The sequence below is a fragment of the Pleurodeles waltl genome, chromosome 1_2 (assembly GCF_031143425.1).
Source record: "Pleurodeles waltl isolate 20211129_DDA chromosome 1_2, aPleWal1.hap1.20221129, whole genome shotgun sequence".
In the NCBI taxonomy this organism is placed as follows: Eukaryota; Metazoa; Chordata; class Amphibia; order Caudata; family Salamandridae; genus Pleurodeles; species Pleurodeles waltl.
Window position 1 is genome coordinate 507,798,101 of NC_090437.1, and position 21,746 is coordinate 507,819,846.

Genomic DNA, 21,746 nt, shown 5'->3' on the forward strand with positions numbered 1-21,746 from the left:
CTTGCTTCAAGAGGCTTTGTCTCTGAAAGCTTCCCCTCACCAATGAATCTGAGTGGGAGAAGCATACCACAAGGTCTTTGGACACCATCTCTCCTTGCGGATGGAGCTGCTTGCCGACACCTGCCCACTTGCCGCATCAGCAATGCTTCAGTAACACTTTAAATTTCAACACCCAGTTCCACAGTGTGGGACGTACCCGGGCAGACTGGGCCAAGAACTGATCTGTGTTTCTGGAATAGGCTAGGCTGGGCCACGTCACTTGGGTTCAGTTCTTTTGGTCTAGTGACCTGCGCATGCTGGAAAATAAGTAGGTTTCAAGTTTTACTTCATTTTATTTTGCACTGAACTGCATATTTTAATATGGGGGAAGCGAAAAGGCAGCCACCTCACATCAAACACAAAGGGGAAACCGGCCCTCAACTGATCACCAGCTACCTATCATCTGTCATGGGGGTTATTGCAGCAGTAGAAGTGTGTGTGGGCTCTGCTGTAAGGGAATCTGGCTTGCTTGGTGGTACTGCTGTAGTGTTAAGCCTGCTGTAATTCCCTTAAACAGGCTGTGAGGAAAGGCCTCTTTTGTCATGGTTAGCACCCCACTAGTTGCCTGATATATGATGTAGCCTCAAAGTTGTTAGTGCCCAGGGCTTATGCTAACCAGGTTCCCTGGGCCTTGTCTCTTTCCCAAAACTGTTGTGATGCATTGACAATTTGCAACCCCTTTAGCTGCCACTGTAAGTCCCTAGTCAATGATACTTAAATACCCAGGGCATGGGGTACTAAAGGTAGGCCCCTGAGGGCAGCAGCACAGATTGTGTCACCATCTAGGGCCATCCATCCAGATGCACCCAGCCCTTCCATTGCAGGCTGAGTGTCCTGCTGCAGACCTAAATAGCAAACTCGACATGGCACACAGCCTGTTGCCCTGTCCACACACTGTTTGCAATATAGGTAAGTCACCCCTCTGGCAGGCCTTCCAGCCCTAAGGCAGGGTGCACTATATTGTGAGCATGGCTGTATGAGCAATATGCCCCTACTATGTCCTTGCCAAACCCGGGCCCTAGTAAGCGAACAGAGCAGCCATTTTAAATGTGTGTGCTGGACACTTCAGTATGAGTTTTACAGCCACATGATGGCCACACTGAACCCTGGGTTGTTTGGCTTCAAACTCTGAAAGATAAATCCAGACTGGTATCAGTATCCTGCTCTTTGGGACTCACAACAAAGCCCTTCCTGGGTGGAGGTGCCAAGATCCCCTCCCTCAGGAATGTGCACTGCCCTGCTAGCGTGCGTCTAAGGACTTACTGCCCTTCAAACTCCACTCCCAGGCCTGCTGCTAAAAGCAGATGGCCGCCCCTGTTGCAAACCCCCACTTTTGGCGGGAGCAATGGCAGGAAACCAGACAAAGGACAAGAGTAGCAGTCAGTCCTGGCTTCCACCAACCCCAAGGTGTTGAATGATAGGTGACCCCTCCATTTCATTTTCCTCCATCTTTCATGGAAGGGAAATAGCCAGTCTGGTGTAGGGAAGTGACCTCTGCTGACAGGAAGTGGTCACTTAGTTGGTGTAGCCACCCTAAGGTAGATGACCCATTGGTCACTACCAGGTACCCCTAAAACACCCACTAAATACAGTATTTAGTGGACATCCCTAGACCACAAAATCGGATTCAAAGAACACAGGAAGACCAGCAACAAAGAAGACAAAGGCACCTGAACTGAAGACCTGTTGCATAAAGAAAAGGTGCCCAACCCAGCCTGCTGCCACCAGGAATCTACATTTGCCTCTGGGGGGTTGCTTGGCCATCGGAAGGACTCTAGAAACCCCCCAGAGGACATCCACTTTTCGAAAAATGCCAAAGACCTCCTTGCAGAGTGAAGACATCACCCTACAGCGACAAGGAACCAACAAGCCAGTGAGCTCCTCTTTACTGACTGTCTGCTGACTGAGAAACTGGGCGCTGCAGCCGGACTAAAATCCACAAACTGGATCGCAAGGACAAACCCTGCTAGTGTGCAACGTTTAGTGGCGCTGTACCCTCCAGCGGCCAAACCACAACATTACCCCAGGTAGTGGTCACCTACCATCAGACACCTGGAACGACAGTCCACTCCAGACTGTAAGAGGCCCAGGAGGAAGCCCCAGTTGAGGGATTTCAGAAGACACCAGGACTTCCCACCAGTGTGTCCCTGCTGATCTGCAAGTGACCCTCAAACCAACCTACCTCCTGCTTCCAAGAGCATATTTATACACAGCTCCTGGCACACTGGTTCGCTCTGCTCCTGGCCATCCTGTGCCCTGCACCATAGAACCAACTGTATACTAAGGGTCACTCCCCCCCCCCTCCTTGTGAACGCAACACTACGAGGGATCCGAGGGGACCTCCTGGAGTTTAAGTCTACTTGTGCAGTGCTTTTCCAACTGGCCCCTACAGTGGCCAGGCACCAGCTCCCAAGACGACTTTTCACTCCTGCTGTAACCGGTAGCCACCCGAACTGCAGCTGACCAACAGTGGCCATCATCGACCTGGACTTTCCTGCAAAAGGAGAACTTGGTAATCATACTGTCTGATTTTTATATGTATTTCTAAAGCATTTCCACCATTGATTCCTATGGTACGTAATTACGCACAAAAATACTATTTTTGCTAAACTTCAAAAATTCATAACTTTAAAAGAACTTACTAAAGTGGAGTCCCTGGAAAAAAGTTACATAATTTTCGACTAGCCCAGTGAAAGTTGACTGATAAATTGACGCAGTCAGGTGAAAGCAAAGTGCACCAGCCCCAAATACAGGATCAGTTCTCTTGCATGCTAGCTACTTGAGAGCAGGACAGGAGGAAACTTGCAAAGTGCAAGTGCCACTACATCAATCCCAAGTTTGCAAGACTAAAGGGGAATGAGGGATTGTGAGCAAAGGGAGAAAGATTCAAAAGGGAGACAATAGCCGTATGGCAAGGAATGGCCAGTCTCTGGCATCCCAACTGCATGAAGTGTATAATCCTCCTGGAGAATGTGCCTAAATTAGAAGCAAAATTATGTGAATCTCATAGCTCTCTCTACAATACAGACTCATTTTGGCTAAAGCACTCTGGATGGCTCTATTTATTTATCCAGGGAAATCAATACTGTAAGGAGGGTAGCATGGATTGGCTCGACCTTGAAATCATCATGTGGACACTGAATAATAATGAATTTCAGTAAAATAATTATAGCTCTTGCTTTACTCCACCGATTTGCACAGCCACTAATCAAAATAGGCCCTATTAGAGCACAGCCCATTGGCTTTTTTTTCGGTGTGAGAACAAAGAACTCTCAAAGCATTGATAGTGCTGCATTAGAATTGTGCTATTAACAACTTAACAACTTTTCCCACCCTGGACTCACAACAACGATCTCTTCCGCTTTCAAACAGATTTGAGGTCCTGAATTAACTAGAATTATTCAACTGACTGCCACAAAATGAGGATAATGTAGTGGGCATAGATGAAGTAATCTTGGCCCCCGCTACTAAGAACCTGCAGATGAAGAGCCAAAAGTTCCCTAGGCTAAAATTTCTAGTGTCATCTCTTTTAATTTGGCGAGCCTGCATTCCAGATTAGGAAACCCAGACTGGCTAAGGATTGTGGAAGAGTATTTACTCATTTGCTGTCAAGACACCTGGTCTGTGGACTCGCCTTACATAGATTGATATGTTACCCAGCATGTCCCAGCTATCACCTCAGAATCAAGCTGGGTCAAAGGGGGTCTGGTCACCTTTCTCTGTGGCATTGACTGTTGCCGTAGTACGGGATGGTGCCACCTCACTTATAAAATACTCTTGTTAAAACCCTGGAAAGCTTTTGATTTGTTTACTGATAAATGGTCACATCATCTGTGATTTAACTGTAACTAAGGTGGTTGATTTTGAACAATCCCTGCATAAGGTCCAAAACGAGCTCAAGAAGGCTGTTTAGATTGTTTGGGTATCGGATTTTAACATTCAGTTGTGACTCCAAAATCATGGAGTCATGTGGTGCCAGTAATGAGTTTGAGCACCCCGTGCATTTCAGGCACACCCCCTATGGTGACTCGTTCAATAGAGTTATAGTTGCCCAATCTTAAATATTTACACAGGATTTTGCCAGCTTAGATTCTAGAGAGATACTAAAGTACTTTGGTGAAGGGGCAACCTCTGGGGTTGATTTAATTGTAATCTGCTTCCATTTTCAGGAGACTACAATGTAATGTCAATTTGTATAAGTGACCACAACCCCCTTGTATTGGATCTTGCCTCAGTAAGGGCTCAAATGGTAACGCCCAGCAACCTAAGATGTTTTAATAAAAATAAGAGCCTGAATATCAAATGGGGGAATATTGATAAAGACAACTTCTTTGGAGATTTCATAGTTAAGAATAAAGAACAAATTGCGATGAGCCTTCAGGGTAATGGAAATCTGCTGATGTTGTCCAGGCATTTTCTGCTATAACAGGCTTCATTGGCAATAGATTAGTGAGAGATGTAAAAAAGTCAAATAAAAATCCCTGTTGGTTTATCCAGTCGAGTACTCAGCTCATAGATTACTAAAAAAGGACCCTTAAGGTTTACCCTCAAGACCAGGCTGGTATTAGGATGGCTAGGAGGGACTTTGAGGAAGTGATCTCTGCAAGAAGAGCAGGATTGAGAGAAAGTGTGTTAAGAGCTTATAACAGCGAGTGCCATGAAATACCTTAAAGCTTTCTAGCATGTGGTTAACTCCACTAGCTCACTAGGAGTTGATAGTCTTAAAACAGATACTGTCATATTATCTCAGGATTGGGTGGGATATTTCGCTAAAATCTATAGCACAGATGACCAGCTTCATAGTGAGCTAATGGATGAGGTAATATCTGTAGGTCGAGATCTAGCCTCGGCCATAGCCTTGAGTAAGGTGATTGAGGTCCTGGATGTTGTACAAGCCATTCAGTGTAGTCCTTCGGATAAGGCCCTGTGTCCTGACAGAATCCCATCTGATATGTATAAAGCCCTTCCACAATTTAGGGGGCCCTTAATTAACAATGTAATAAGGTCTGTTGTAAACTGCCATTTAGTTCAGAAATGGAAGGAGGAGATTATTGTCCCCATTTTTAAATAGGGAGACAAGGGTAAACCCCATTAATGCTGCCCAGTTGCTCTGCTGGACAGGTCTGTGAAGATTCTAGGCAGTCATTTTAGCCAGACTAGAGGATTGGTTACAGAAACCCAGAGTCTGTCCGATGTCCAATTTGGGTTTTACCCAGATCCAGGAACCCTGGAACAGACTCTGAAATCAACCCTTGTAAGATGAGGTGTGCCCTAATGGAAAAAAATTACTGTTAAGCTCATCCCGAACTTCACTTCTGGTTCATGATATTCCTTATTAATATTTAGTCAGTGTCACACTGATGTACCACTCCCCACCCATTTTATCAACAGGCACCAACTCATCTGCTTCCAGGTGCATTGGGCAATAATTTCATAACATGATATGACCTAAATACAGCTCTGAATCTTGATTTCTGCCCTGTCAATCTATGGCAATAACTCCTCTGGGAATATCGAAGCTGCCTGTTTTTGATGGATGATAAAGTGAACAGATTTAATGCTGTATTCATCTGGGCTCAACGAGAAGCAGTGAGAACTAATGGCTCACGTGTGCTCATTAATACAAGCAAACTCCTTAATATACTGCAATAGATTGTAGGAGTTAAGGAAAGAAAAATCACAAGATGACTCACCAAAATGGCACCCAGTCAAAAACAGAAGATGTAAACCTTACCCAAAAGACTGTAAAACCATTCTACTGAGTGCATAAATGAATCATATGCCACTTCCATTAATGTTTACACCCATAAACAACCCCCAAGCAGCAGTCATCAAAGCTGTAACAGCATGACTGCGAGATGACTCCGTATGTAGCTACTTTGGTTGACTCGCCTACAAAGTTTGCAATTTAGGCATATCTATGGGAAAACAAATCAGAAGAGACCACGAAAACCTAACTGTCTGGATGTTCTGAAGAAAATATGGTCCCAGAAGTATTGTTTACCCTGTTTTTAAACCCTATAGCATAAGCTCAAAACGACAAAGGATGCTCATCCTATACACACCATTGTTAATGCTCTACACCCTTATGGTGTTAAACCACTTTCAATCATGCAAATTGTGATCAAACTGAAAAATAAAAAGACCTTCACCACACCTTCTGTAACGTACAGTAAAGAAAGAGGCAGTTACAAAAACGTCAAGCAGGAAGCAAACACACATTCCAAGCCATTAGAAGGCAAAACATACCAGAAAGGAGGTGCAGAAGAAACATTGCAAAAATTAGAACAGGTGGACATTTCAGATCATATGCCACAGAGTTAATAGCCCATCAGGGCATAGAATCATTCAAACCAACTGCCTATCTAAGCACTTTTAAAGAAATCAGTATCTTGCAGGTTCAAAAAATCCTCTCCCCCCTACCCTATAGACTGTAAGATAATACCCCTGCCTAATATGCAGTCCAGTGAACATATAGGATCACATAGAACCACTACAACTATGTAATCACTCATGTCCAAACTCAAATGTCAATTATACCAATGTCTGCTGACAAGGATCAACCATCTAGCTGCCAGCAGTACTCCAGGCGGTCTCCAACTCCTAAAGAAACATATGGAGGTAAGTCACACAAACTAAATTTTAAGAAACAAACTTTCAAGCAAGTGATAATAAAATATGAAGACCATGTACAACATAAGTTTGGCATGCCACGTATAATTCACACTTCAAACAAAAACCCTGCAGCAAAACCCCATTGCCACTGTACATATTCCAGAACTGAGGGCCTACTCAAAGGGCCTCTTTTACATTTTAAACAGAGAAAACATTCTGAAACTGATAAAAACAATTCCCCAGTTAAGCTCAACTATGAGCTTCTGATGTATTCGTTTTGCATTTGTTGAGCCACTGCCTGGAGAAAAACCAAAACATACCAATTTGACCTTAGCCTTGAAAAAGAATGAATTCCTAGACCACAAAAAAACATTTTTTAGAATGGGCTTATCCATAACAAATTTGGAGCTTGTGTGGGATCCTGTTCATTTAAGACCACCACATGCATTGAATTCAGAATAAATACCTTGTTGAAAACATGGCAGTACTGAGAGCAGCCATAGGGCCTCAATCATATATTCTTGCTGCATATGAAGACCTAGCAATAACTTTCTAAAGGAGGATTCTGCCATTGTTTTTTCCAGATAAACCTAATTCCACTCAACTGACAAACTGGTCTTGGCTCCCCATTACTGTGCAAAAGTATTAGGCCAACTCAGGACTCAATTATGAAACTCATTCGCCTAACTAACATATTAAAATTTTAATACAACCAAAAAATGGAAAAGGATCTCCTTGTGGAATATAGCGAGTTGGGGAAACTACTAAACTGCAAGGGGATTTGTTGGATTACCTAGCTAGGCTTGACATTATTTGTATCAAAAACGCATGGTGCCTAGAACCCGTCAACTTTCTGGACTTTGTTTTAGCAGCCCTGCAATCAGAACATCACCCAAAGGCAGACGAGCGAGAGGAGGAGGCAGCATATTTATTTCTACTATGGTTAACTTTAAAGGAAGAGGTTTTTGGAATCCCTTTGATTCTGGGAGTAATAACAAAGGCAAAACAAGGTTTTATACAATCAAAGGTAAAAAAACAACAACAAAAAAAAACCACATGGCTCTCATTAAAACAGGAGACACTTCTGATGAAAGTCAAGTGACCTGAGCTGGGCAAAAAAGGCAGAATACATGTTGATCAGTCTTTGGATGCAAAGATGTTGCGTTATGCACTCTGCATCAAACACCAAGTTTTTTACCTTGCCAGGAGACCCTGGAACAGTACTTGCAATTGTAGGCACGCCAAGACAGCTTTAATAAGTTAGATCCCCAATTCCTGTATACTCACAAAATACTACACAAAGAGCCTCCTTGAACAAATTGCTTATAATCCACCCAGATGTGGAATCTGGTATCTGTGGCAAGGACTGTATGATGAAGCATGCTCCTGAATTAAAACCAGTGGGTGAGAGTCCTCATAACAAACCAGAAGGATTTCCCTTAGAAGAGGAGGTATCAATTGGTTCACCCTGTGCAAATGTGGCTACTGTGTAATGGGATTCCAACACCAGTCTTCACACACCACCCAGAATACTTTGCTTCTATATTGCCTCAGATTTGCAATGGAGGTTTAACAATCCCTGACTAATGGGAAGTCTTATTATTGCACCCAATATACAACAACTGTTCTGAACCTAATCTGGAAAATTGAGTGATAGTGCTTCTAGATAGTGATTCAAAAGTTTATGCTACGCGGTATTGGAGGAGCCGAGCAATTTGGGCTAATCGAACAAAATCATTTCCTGGTTTTAAATAGGATTTAGCACTGGTAGCAGCACAGCATTGTGACATTGCACTTACTTTTGAACAGGTCTAAGAAGCAAATAACGAACCTATTTGCCTATTATTTTAGATTTTTAACTGCATAGACAGAGGCCTCGTATTGAATAAACTCAGGTTGGATTTCCCTCCACCTTTGCTCAAAACAATTGTTGCATTCTGCATAGACGGTTGGAGCCTGGTCAAAACAGGAACATTTGTATTTTTTTATTTTTTTTATTTATTAATAAAGGAATAAAACAAGAATGTGTCCTTGCACTGCTTTTCAATTTTATAAATCTTGGATATTATTTCAGCTATGGTAATTCAGCATGCATGCTTGTCCAAACTCCATCACCCCTCTTTTCTGATGCAGTATGCAGATACTGTAGTTCTGCTGGACCATACCAGGCTAGTCTTGCAGTACATGATAAACAGCTTTGAAGAATACTGCTGCTTAAACAAGTTGGAAACTAATCCCAGCAAATTGAAAGTGGTTGCATTAGTAAGAACAGATCTAGCTTCCTGTGGCCCTTGGAAGCTAAATAATTGGGGCAAATAAAAGCATGCATGTATCATGAACTAGCCTACTTCCAAGCCCCAGATGCCTAATAGAACACTCTGCACATTAGGAAAACAAGATCTTGGCACTGACTCAAGCTCTGAAAAAACCTTTCTGGTCTGTAAATTCAATCAATCCAAATTATAAAAGCCACTTTTTGCCCTCATTGACATATAGTTTAGGAAAATATCCCTGATCTCTTGCCATCCGCTTGAACAGCATTCAGTGGAGCTTACTTGGAAAATTTTGCGGTGTTCTGTGCTAAAACTCTCAAGACCAAGTCTGCTTAGAAACTCCCTGTCGTACCATGCTCTTACACAGAATGTGGCCATTGGCAGATATTTATTCTACTGCAGTGAGCAGGTGGAGAATTAAGATCATTGGGAATTCCTTAATATGTCTGTTGTAGTTCCTGATCAGAAAGGATTTGCTGCATCATGTTCCATATCACTTACTGGGAATCTTTTTATTGAAATCTTTACATGAATAAGAAAATAGCCTGCAAATGTACTGAGCAGCGCCAGCATCAATCATTCAATACAGCAGTTGGGAAGATGGGCTCAGAGTAGGTGAGACCAAGGGTACAAATAGTCAAAGCCGAGAGAGCCCAGTAAAAGGTGCTTGGGGTGTTAAATCGGCATGGCAGAACAGAAGCAACATATATAATAAAACATAACACTTAACCATCAAGCTAGATTATGCCCAATAGTACAAATAAAATAAAGTAATGGTAGTCGTCATCAAGCTTACGTAAAGTAAGGGTGAGCCGGGGAGGAACAAGACCAGGAGTTGATTAAATGGGTGAATCAGGAGGCCTGAGCATTGGTACGTAGGTGGAGTCCTATGTAAAAGACTGCCTGCCCTGTGGAGAATCATTACCTTGAGCATTGGAAGTTTCAGTCAAAGAGTTGAAGGGCTTGGAGTCTGGGTAGGGTAAAGCAGAGACATTCCAGTCGCTTAAAGTAGTTTATCGAGGGTTGCCAAATGTACGTGAATTTCGTGTCCATATAAGCTACCCTATGTGACGAGTGCTCCAATGCTAATACATGCCAGAGAAGTGTGGACCACTGGGCTAATGGCAGAGCCACGGACATCTTCCAGTAGAGTGTGATAGGTCATACATTAGGTGCAGCTAAATAACTTCTTGGTCGCCAGTAACCATGCATCATGGCTTTGAGTGTCAGGAGCTGCATGAGTAGGATCACAGTGGTAGAAGTAGAAAGTGGGAACCCAATGACCCCTTTGATGTTGCTCAGGATTTCTTTCTAGTAAGTTGCTATAACTGGGCAGGACCACCGAATGTGGAGGAAGTCACCTGGTGCTGAGTTTCAGCACCAACAGAGCTGAGAGGTGGAGTAAGAGAGAGTGCATAAGCGTGTTGGAGTGTAATACCATTGTGTCATTGGCTTGTTAGAGCTCTCTCGCTGTGGTATGCTCCTTTGGGGATATCCTGCCATAGTTCCCATGTTTTGGCGAGATCCCGTCTCTGGTATCTGACGCCCTTTGAGATTGGTAAGTGTGCAGCACATAGGGGTTGAGTGCTGGATTACTTGAGAGGTGCATGATGTCAACCTTCTTGTTCCATTGAGTGAGCGTACTAGAGTCTCAAAGGGAGTGGATTGTTGTGTTGCCCCTTGAGTGTTGGGGCGAGAGTGCCGAGTGCCTCAGTTTATAGTATTGCAGTTAGGATGATTGCAGATAGGAGACCAGTTTTCCCTGGTCAAAGGACTTGATCTGTTCTCCCTCAAAGTGGTCTCTGCGGGTACGGCAGTCTTCCTCCATGTCGAGAAGGAGTGATGCATTAGAGTAGTTGTGAAATCCAGTGAGTGGGGTGTTCGGGAAAGCTAAGGTGGTCAGTCCCCTCTTGAAGGCGATTTCGTCCCAGACATCTAGGACTATTTTTGCGAGGTGGCTATATAGGCAACTGCACGGTCTATGTTTAGGGAGCCATGCCAGATCCCAGAGTGGCTGGTGTACCACGACCTGGTCCATGTGAAACCAAAGCTTCACTTTAATTGGGCGACCAATTCCGAAATACAGTGCACGTTTGTCACCCAGCAGTATTTGAGGAGTGTTTGGGCATGCCAACCCCCCCTTGATATCTAGGAAGCATCAGTACTGTGTTAGATAAATGTGCATGTGTCTCTCTGGAGACGAAGGACAGTTTCCTGGGGGATAGGAATGGGCAGTGTCTAGAATAGATAGCGAATTTTCAGTAGTAAAAAACATTTTAATAGTGTTAAGGTGTCCCAGCCAAGATATCTGTAAGGGCTTCCACCTGCATAAATCTTTCATGACCAAACACCTGTACTCCTCCCAGTTGGCCTGTCAGTGATGCCAAGGAGCTAGACCTAAATACTTGATAGAGCGCTGAGCCCATTGGAAGCAGGTGAGGGACTGCAGGGTAGGAAGGGCTGGTTTAGGAATAGTCCAGTTCAGGGCCTGATATTTTGCCAGGTTAATTTTTAAACCGGAGACCTTTTCAAAGCTGCTAGAACATGTATCAGAACTGGGAGAGAGGTTGTGGGTTGGCTAAGCATGTGCAAGAGGTCATCCACGAATAGCGATACCCTATGGTCCTGTCCTCCACAGGGAATGCTTGTGATGTCTTACTCTGCAGATATTATTCGCTAGGGGTTCAACCGCTAGGGTGAAGAGCAGAGGCGAAAGCGGGTAGCCCTGCCTGTTGCCCTTCGCCAGGTGGATTGGGGGTGAAGTTCGCCCATTCACACACATCGTGGCTGTGGGAGAGGCATAGGACACCATTATCCTGGAGATAATGCTGTGTCCAAGATCAATTTTACTTAGGACAGCCTGTAGGAAAGGCCAGCTGACTTGGGCAAAGGATTTCTCCACATCCAGCGAGAACAAGCAGGTAGGGATGTTGAGGCTGTGGGCATTTCGACTAGATGGGCGACATGGCTGATGTTGTCCAGTGCCTGTCTCTGGCGAATAAAACAGACTTGGTCTGGGTCTATTAGGCCAGGAAAATGTGGGCCTTGAAAGCCTCAGTTGAGTTAACCTCATTGACCAAAGTTTGGGATGAATGAATGAGACTTCACAGCATGGCTCACCAGCTGTTAAATGAGTGTATGTAAACAATGCTGTTTAAGCATCCCCACCAGGCCTGCCTCTGGGTGTTGGAGTCCTGTGATAAATGTGCTGTTAGAGACCTGGGACCAATCTAGGAGCTTGAAATAAGGTGTACTTTGCTGAACACCAAAAGAAACATCGGAAATCCTGCTTGAAATCAAGGGTGCAGACTCGTTTCTGAAAATGGGTCGTTGTCAAGATCCAAGTCTTCCTGTAAGCTTATATTGAATCGGAAGTAGAAGACCAAGCAGGATTCTTCCCAGCCCTGCCACACTCCACCTGAGAAGTCAGGAGTATGTCAAGGTACCTTTTGCTCTCCATCCCCTGTCAAAGTGCCCATTCCGCAACTGAGTTCCTAGGACTTATTGATTATGTTGTAACTGATTGAGGCCTTTAGAAAGGCTGTGTTGCAAATTTTTGGCACCATTTCAACCCTGTTGCTCCTTCTGGCTCCAGTGATCCACATAGGCCTCCAGTCAGGATATCTCTGGCTTGTCTGCCCTTGGCACAGTCTGTTTCTTAAGGACCTGCCTCTGTAATATCAGAGCAGGCTTCCATTCTCGCTCCACAATCCACACTGGTTCTTGCAACACTGATGCTGCCAGAGGATGAATTAGTTCCCACCGTCCTCTCTGAATCCTGCTATACCCTGACCGAGGTCTTCTAGACACAGAACCCACGAACCCTGCCCAAATAACGCACAAAGAAGCTTTGCAATTGGGACAGACTTTGTTAGAGCCATCACTTCCATTTAATGACATCCTGACTGATAACCTCATGGGCACCTGCTCTAAGCCCTGTTGCTGCTTGCCAGTGACCTGGCAGTTTGTTGGATAACCGTGATTTTTTTTCTTCTTGTTTTAACACAGCACCCTACACCAGATAGATTTGTGGCTCAAGCTTTCTCCAGTAGAGTGAACTCTGGTTCTTTCCCCGTGATGACTCCTGACTGAGTCTAAATGTTTTCAGACATTCGGGAAGCAGATATTTTCCTCTCCTAACCAATGTTGGCTGCTTGCTGGGGAGCTGGCCTAGTGCTTTATGGGACGTGGTAGCAAGATCTTGGGCCACTTTGGCTCAAACCACCCAGAATGGTCAGGACATTGTAAAATTACATCATAAACTCTGGATTGGACATCACTAACTGGCTGGGAAGAGGTATTGCCACTTGTATGGTTCTTTGATATATTCCTTAGAGGAGATCTGCGGACTTCTCTGGGGATGTGCAAATCTCTTTAGTGGACATGCTGTTAGATGGGTCATGCCTGTTTCCGGAGGAAGGCCTTTTTGAAATTGGAAGGTTTTAAAGAAAGCCTTGCAACAGCACATTTCCAAGGCCTCACTAGTTATTTGAGACAGTGTTGTTAAAAGGTTTGCCCCTTTTGAAGCTACTCCAGAGGGTTGACTTGCCACTCATGGTGAGGACGACCACGCCTGCAGTAGGCACCACAGCCGCTTTGGGGTTCAGGATCAAAGTCAGTGCCCAGGCCACCATGGGCAGTAAACTTCCCAGTTCCCTGTCCCACCGGCATCTGCCTCCAAACTACTTTAGTTTGCCATTAATGCCACACAACCACCCTGTGGGGGGTGGGATCAGTTATTTCCTGGGGGGTTTGCAAAAAATATAACATCTGAAAGGTAGGTCCTCCGGATCATCTAACAGGGTTATACCCTGCTATTTTTTTTTTTTTGTTAACCTCAGCATCTCCCACCTGCATCATGTTATTCAGGAGCACCTGTCTGTCTTGCTCCAAGACGTGCAGCCTCTTTTGGCCGAAGTAGCCATAGAGACTGTCCCACCCCAGGAAATAGGGATTGGCTGTTTTGTCCTTGTATTGTAGGATGGAGCCATTTCTCCTGTTTTAGATCTCCACCCTCTGAATGTCTTCTTGCAGCGGACCAATTTAAGATGCTTACGCTGGCCCAAGGTCTCTCTGCCCTGGATGCAGGAGACTGGATTGTGGCTTTGGGCCTATGGGATACATAACTGTGTGTACCTGTCCAGCAGTCCCACAAATGTTGTTTGGGGTCCATTGTGAGCCAGAAGCATTTTCAGTTTGCTATCTACCTGAATGACTGGCTGTTGAAGACTGGCTAGTCTGTCAGTGGTAGACCTCATGCTGGTAACATTTCTGGCATTCTGGCATTGTTGGAGTTCACGGTTAACATGCTTAAATCGCTTCCGACTTCTTAACAGAGACTTCCTTTTACTGGTGCTATCTTGGATACTGAGCTTTTTTGGGCCTTCCCCCTCACCTTGACTCAAGAACAGTTGGACCATTATCCAAGTGATTTAGCTGCAGTCCTGGGTTAGTTGCAGTGGGTGTAAGCCTTCCTAGCCTCTTGATATACTATATGGTGCTTTTTGGTTATGGCAGGTGTCATATGCGGGCTCTGCAGTGGATCCTGGAGTCAGTGGGCGCAGTACCAGGGAAACCTATCTGATTCCATCCAGTATTCAGAGGATACTGCAAAAGCTCTGCAGTGGTGGCTCAACCGCAGTTGGACCAGACCTCTGTCTGAGTGGACAGTGGGGACAGATGCATCACTTCTGGGATAAGGAGGTCATCTGGAAGATGTGCAGATCAGAGTACTGTAACAAGTCTCCACCTCAACCTTTTGCAGTTGTAGGACATTTGCCTAGCGCTGAAGGCCTTTCTACCATCCAGCAAAGAGAGGCTGGTTTAGGTTCTCACAGATAACATCACCATCATGTGGTACTGCAACAAACAGGGTAGTATCCTTCTTGGCTGACCTTGTTCAAATCACCTGTCACAAGATTGCTAAAAGGTTTGACCCCTTTTTTCCTTCCAAACCGAGATGCCACAGTGAGATCATAATTTTGTCCTCACATTCCTCCTATGCACCCCATTCGAATCCATGCACAGCTGCCCAGTACATCTCCTGAATATAAAGTCGGTTTCTGGTCTTGGTAGCTTTGGCTCGCCTCATGAGTGAACTCCACGCTCTTTCAATGCAGCCTCCTTATTCCAACTTTTTCCCAGACTGATTGCTGTTGCAAACCCAGGCAGCCTTTTTACATAAAGTGGTTACTGCTTTTCATGATGAACAATTCATCACTCTTGCATGCCCACCTTACCTATTACAAAAGGGGAGAGACTCCATCGACTGGACTCTAAAAGTCATAAAAGTTACATCAGTCACACTAGCAACATTGGGTCGACAATCCGCTTTTTGTGGGGTTCTCTTAAACAAAGGCAACACAGTGTTGAAATTGACTTTCTCAATGTGGACAGTCCTCTGTATCAATTTGCTTTGTACTGGCCAAGAAGTGGCATTTGGGGTTGTTGGCCCATTCCAACAAGGCCAGTGGTACTACAACTGTGTTGACAAGCAGAGTGTCCATATTTGACATGTCAGGCTTCAACGGCATTAGTAAATAAAATAATGAAGCACTACTGCCTTGATAGCCAGATCCGATGAGATGGGCATTTCGCTTCTTCATGACTTGTTGAGTATAAGCCATTCTACAGATCTTCCACCTTGGGAGATACGGAATAGTATCTGTTCTACAGGTGAGTAATCTGCACTTGGAAGTATCCATTAGAAGAGCAAGTTACTTAGCTTTTGATAATGCAGTTTCTGGTGGATGTTCTATAAGTGCAGATTCCTCCCAGCCCTCCTGTTGACCTTCTTATCAATCTAAAAAGGTTCCAGCCTAGGAATCTGAACACTGGTGTTAATTATTTTTGTTAGGCTCAGTGTCTGACGGCACATACCCAATCAAGAAAGAAACTGCAGTCAATATGTAAGTGTCACTTATATGCAGCTCCGTTTGCCACTTCTGCAGTGGAACAAAGTCAGCGCACAGGCGCAGTTCTGTTTAAGTCTTCCAAATTGAGTCTGGCGATTGGGGATTGTCTAAAGGTGCGACATCTGTGGTTAAATAAAGTACTCACCAGAAAGAGTTTTAGAGACTGTAAGTAGCTTGTTTGAGGTTGCTATCCTATGTGCATAAGATGCAAGCTTCTCTTACAATTATGATGATCTAATGGAAAGACTTCCTTAAGTGTACAGAAAAGAAACTTCTGTATGCCAGCTGGGAATTGTTTTAATTAATTAGTTTCTTAACCGCCCTAAAGGAATCTTCCAAAGGATACTGGTGCATAATGATTTTGACATGCTTAATATTGTTTAGAAAATGTGAGAAATGGTGATTACTTGGTTCTTGCTATTGCAGCATAATTTCTACCTGTTTGTCACTGCTCATCTCTTGGTTTAGATGAGAAGCCTTTTGACATTTTTCCCCTTTTCTTTCAGCTGATGTTTCAGAATTTGACGAGTTAAGCCGGACTGTAGATGAAGGGTTGTTTGATATTGAATGGAACCCAGCTATTCATCTGTTTCACAGGGAAAGGTTATTTTCTTGTCAGACTGTTTCAAATGAATCATCACAAGGGCTCAAACAGCAAAGGTGAGTTAGTCTGTCACTAAAAGCTACATTGTGGCCTCACACATGTAACAATTATCAGCAAGTAAAAATTCACTGTGTGTATACTGCAGAAGCAGATTTACTAAATTGTTAGTCTACCCCCATACATTTGACTACCACCATCTAAAATCACCTGTATCATTGTGCCTTCCCATGTGATGTGAAAGAACATTCCTGTTGACTGACAACACTGTATATAGTACCCATCTGCAGTCCTTACCATCTTCACCATTGTCGTTGGGCGTAGTACGAACAATGGAAGATCCTTAGTTGGACCAGGCAGAACTGTGCTTGTTTGTCTACCTCAATGGGGATGCCAGGGCCTCAGTCCACTCAGCTTCCCACCTCTCTAGAACTCTGGCTCGCTGCTCTTGTAGGCGTTTTAAGACAGCTGGTGTGTTGTGTAAATTAATGTCAACGACGTGGCCTTTCGGGGCATGAAGTTGTCTAGTAGCCTATCTTCCAGCTATGAGGATTTCTGGGCAGCACTGTGCCTAAGTGCATGATGGTGCTATATGTATTTTTGTATTTGTATGTTTCAGTGGCTGTTAGCTGGTACTCTTGTTGCAGATCGGGCAGGGGCTTGACGTCACCTTGGGTCCATACATCTCCCAACCGTTAAAGTCCTATGAGGTCCCACTTGTCTTACTCGGCTGCATCCTTGGTGTACCCAGACTCAGTTTCCCAAAGCAGAGCCTGCTGTGTGATTTTTATTTTTCACCCTAGGCTTGATGTGTGCCAGAGCTTCACCACCGTCCGCATGCGGTCCAACCAGTCATTTAATTTAGTCCCTCCATTGAAGGCTTTGAGGTATTCACCAGGTTGCAGTGCCAATCTATCCATATGGAAGTTTGGTCCCTTTTGGGAGAGGAAGTTCAAGTAATAAATCGTGCTCAACTGCACCACCTAGTAATGTTTCTGCACATCTGATAGTGCAATTGCTCCATCATTCCAGCCCTGTGTGAGCGTGTGCAACACTGTGCGTGCTTGGCCCCTGTCCCATAGCAGTGTTCATACCTCTCCCTCAGTTGCCTTCAAATAGGATTTGGGAATTCTATGATATATTTTGGAGGGCATATAGAGGACGTGGTAGGAACATCATTTTAAACAAAGCAGCCCTCCCCAGAACCAAGAGTGGTAGGGACCTCCACAATCACAAGTCTCGTCTCATTCCCTCTAGCAATGGTGCTAAATTGCTTCAGAAAGAGATCCGTGTTGTGCATTCCCAAATAGCGGAAACCCGTGGTCATCACTGTCGCCTCAGTCATGCTGCTGTATCTCTCAATCCCCTTTCTTAGTATATGGTTTGGCCCTACCCAGGGCCCTGTCTATTTTTACTAAGTATTGCCAATGCTTGTCGCTTTCTATGATTTTACTGATTGCTACTGTGTATATAATTAGTGTGTTTGCTTCCCTCCAGTTGGGACTTGCCTGTAGCTTTCTAGTATTTGAGTATTTGTGTTAACATAATAAAGTACCTTTATTTGTGTAATAGTGCATGTATTTTTCATGTGTGATAGTGCTGTGTGACTATTGTGGTACTGTATAAGCTTAGCATGTCTCCTAGATAAGTCATGGCTGCTCATCCACAGCTACTTCTAGAGAGCCCTGGCTTCCTAGACACTGCCTACACTTCACTAATTGAGGATTCCTGGACCGGGTATAAGCTGATAACTCCATAAGTGCTCACCACACACCAGGCTAGCTTCGTACAGAGAGCACAGTCACTGGGGTCCTGGTTAGCAGAATCCCAGTTAAGATAGTCTAAACACACTGATAAACAGGCAAAAAGTGGGGGTAACCATGCCAAAAAAAGTGACTTTCCTACACTTGTCTGCTACCTTTGCGTTTTTTGAGGTTGCCTGATTAACCTTTCTTGTTTAAATCTCCATTTGTAAATAGGTTCCTGAAAGACCTACTGTTATGTTTTCTCCATTCATTTTGCCCCAATGGGATTTAAATTTAGTTTGGATATTTCTGATGTGTGCTTCTTTCAAGCCTCTCCACAATTGTTCTCAGAGACTTCTCATTTTGAAAACAGCCTTCCTTGTGTCCATTTCATCTGCTCATAGGGTGAGTGAGCTGCAGGCTTTGTCATCTAAACTACCCTACCTTTCCATCTACCCTGACAAATTGGTGCCACGCTCTTTCATGTACACCAATCCATCACCTTGCCTACTCTTTACGCATTCCCACTTACTTCTAAGGAAGAAGAGGGACTCCACCACCTGGACCCAAAAAGAGCGGTGGTGTTCTTCCTTAATCGTACAAAAGAGTTCCGGGTGGATGATTCTTTGTTGTTAGGGGAGTGCAAAGAAAGGCCAGGCACTACAGAAGTAGACCATCTTCCAGTGAACCATACTCTGTATTAAAATCTGCTACGCAGTGGCCAAGAAGGAACCATCTGAAGGTTTGCATAGTCATTCTACTCTAGCTACAGTTGCGACCACTGCGTTATCACGTGGAGTTCCAGTCCTTGCCATCTGTCATGTGGCAGTGTGGACACCTCTCCACACATTTACCACATGCTGTTGCCTGGACAGTCAGGTCAGTAAAGACAGGTGCTTTGCCCATTCAGTCCTGAAGGATTTACCAGTATGTTCTGGTTTTGCAGACCCACTTCCGCGGATGGCATTGCTTGGGTATCTATTTTAAGATAAGGAATCAAACTGGAAACCTCTATCAGATGAACAAGTTAATTATCTTCAGTAACAAATTATCTGGTAGAGACACATTCTATTTGAAGGTTCCTTACCGACCAACCCTTCCTCCCCATTCTGCGAACTGATTTCTAATGACAGGGACTCCCCTTTCAGGGCCTTAGTTTTGATGCACCGGTGGTCGTTGTTCTTCATGGCTCTGTGCTTCTGGGGTGGAAAGTTGTGAAAAGAAACTGATGTCAACGTGCAGGGATGGTGTCTATATAGGACCCTCGACGTCCGATCCGGCGTGGCAGACGATGGATGTGGATTATAAAGACCACCTAACTACATGCTTGGGAGTACTGCTCAAGAAACATCTCCATATCTACACTGACTGGGGAAAATTCCCAAAGTAAGGAATCTGCAACTAACAAAGAAGATGACAAATACTGCGCCGATAAAAGCCACCTACTAGCGTGCAGCGGTACTGCTCACAAATATATTCCGGATCCAGTCTGACGCCTGGGAAGAAGTCAAAGGTAAAGCATCTGCAGCTAGTTATAGTCTCTGCCAAATAAGGCGTTGCTGAAGTTAAGTAACTCATCCTTTATTGCCCTTCCTTTATCCCTAAAATATAGGTAAGTGCAAAAAGAGCAGGAACATAATGTAGAAGGGGGGGGCAGTTAACATCGGCTAACAGCAGGCTTTATGTGGAAAATGTTATAAGCACCTAATCTAACACAAGATGGGTAAATGAATACACTCAGTTCTCTGCCTTTGTTCAAGACATGGTGATAGGAATATTAAGAAAGCAGTGGTTAATGTTAGCATTTGCACCACTTCCATTGGCTTGGCCAGTGTAATAAATACATAAGTATACCACACAGAATGGGTTCATCTAAGCAATTCATAGCCTCCAGCATAGTTCTCTTCCAGGGGATCCTCATCAATAGTCCTAAACATTGAATATTCCCGCCCTTGTGCGGAGACCCTGGAGCATATATAAAATACACACATATAAAGTATGAAATATGTACAAAAAAATATATATAGCATTTTTAGTAGACAAATTTTCATACTAAACTCATACATACATGTGTAAAACAGCAATGCAGACTATAATTATAACAGGCTAAAATGCTTTATTTTTATGGAGTTTTTTTTTTCTTCTTTTTTTATTAAATAGTCTTTTTCAAAATTACAATAAGAGAAATAATATTTACCAAAGCCCCATAACTGGGCCTAGGGAAAAAAGCAGTAGTAACATCAGAGAAAAAGAAGAAAAACTACATTGAAAAACAATGGAGCATTCTTAGCAAATAGGCTGCATGCAGGTTAACACAGGAGAACCATAAAAATGCTGGCACTGTGCCTTTAAGACCCTGAGCACCTCCAGTATCCCACCATGCCTCAGGGGTGAAGGAGAGGTGACAGTTGGTTCACAGTTAGGTTAGTACTTTTTTACGGTGACAAGCTGTGAGCAGATTCGAATGATAGTCTGTCCTGCACTTCTAGGAGACGTGTGTCCGGGGAGGAGGGTGGGTTGTTTTAACATCTCTAAAAGATGACTTTCCCATAAAATCTAAAAGAAATCAAAGTGCTCCCTTCTCCTCATGCCTGTCCTTCCTTACTAATTTATAAGTTCTTGATTCGTTACAGCCATGATATTGTTGTCATAATTTTCTGATAGACTTCTAGCTGGAGATCCCTTACCTCGCAATTTCCAGGCATCAGCTTGGAATCTGGAACTTTTGCTGAGCAGTACCCCTACCCACGCTGTCTGGTGGTGGTGTAGTTCGGATCCGCGTGATGTCAGCGGTGGGAGCGGTTTGTGATGCTCTGTTCTCCAATAAATGCACCACCCAGGCACACATACATCAGTTCTCTTCCTTCTGTGCCAGTTGAGCACAGATCCACAATAGTTACCCCGCTGTCTTTTTGAAAAAAAATTTACAGGCCTTTTCAACCCTTTTGTCGAGAATTTTTCGCCTGTGCGAAGGAGGACTTTGAGGAAGACTGGATTTAAGCCGCGTGGCGCCTTCCATTGTGCCATGTCAGCTACTGATCCCCCATCAGGTACGCCGTTGGTGTTCTCAAGCACCACCACCACTCAGTCGTGCCCGGACTGCTGGGCCATGGCTCCAAAAGCTTTGAGGGAGTGGTCCCTAAAGCTGATGGCGGCCTGGCAGTCGTAACTCCTCAGAGGTCATGAACCCAGTTGAGGAGGTGGTCACGGGACCGCTCAACGAGCGCCAAATACTCTTCGTCCCACTCAAGGTCCTCTGGGCACTCTGGGAAGAGACACAAGAAGAAGTAGTCCAAGCAGACTTTGACTTCACCTTGCCAGTCAGCCAATGAGGTAACTCTGGAACATTGATATTCCAGGCACAGTTCTGTGGAATCGTTGCCGGGGCCGACTCTGTGCCTTCCTCCCTTTCTGGAAGCCGGAATGACAACCCCCCACTTCAATAAGTAAAAAAAGAAATGTACAAGGCCTTTCATCTTATATTTGAGCGGGCCTGCTGTGCTAAACCACCTTAGGGCCCTGCGGGGTTGATAGAGGCTCCATCAGGTTCCGCACTGTC

The 21,746-nt window shown here is 44.4% G+C and overlaps 1 protein-coding gene across 5 annotated transcripts in view; it reads left to right on the forward strand.

Moving 5' to 3' along the window:
* CENPE (centromere protein E) overlaps positions 1-21,746 on the forward strand; it is a 1,295,748-nt gene that overhangs the window by 149,771 nt on the left and 1,124,231 nt on the right. For all 5 annotated transcript variants that reach the window (XM_069241483.1, XM_069241500.1, XM_069241509.1 and 2 more), the window contains exon 15: positions 16,348-16,501. In XM_069241483.1, coding sequence (XP_069097584.1) covers positions 16,348-16,501 — 154 coding nt within the window. The remainder of the gene's footprint in view (positions 1-16,347; positions 16,502-21,746) is intronic.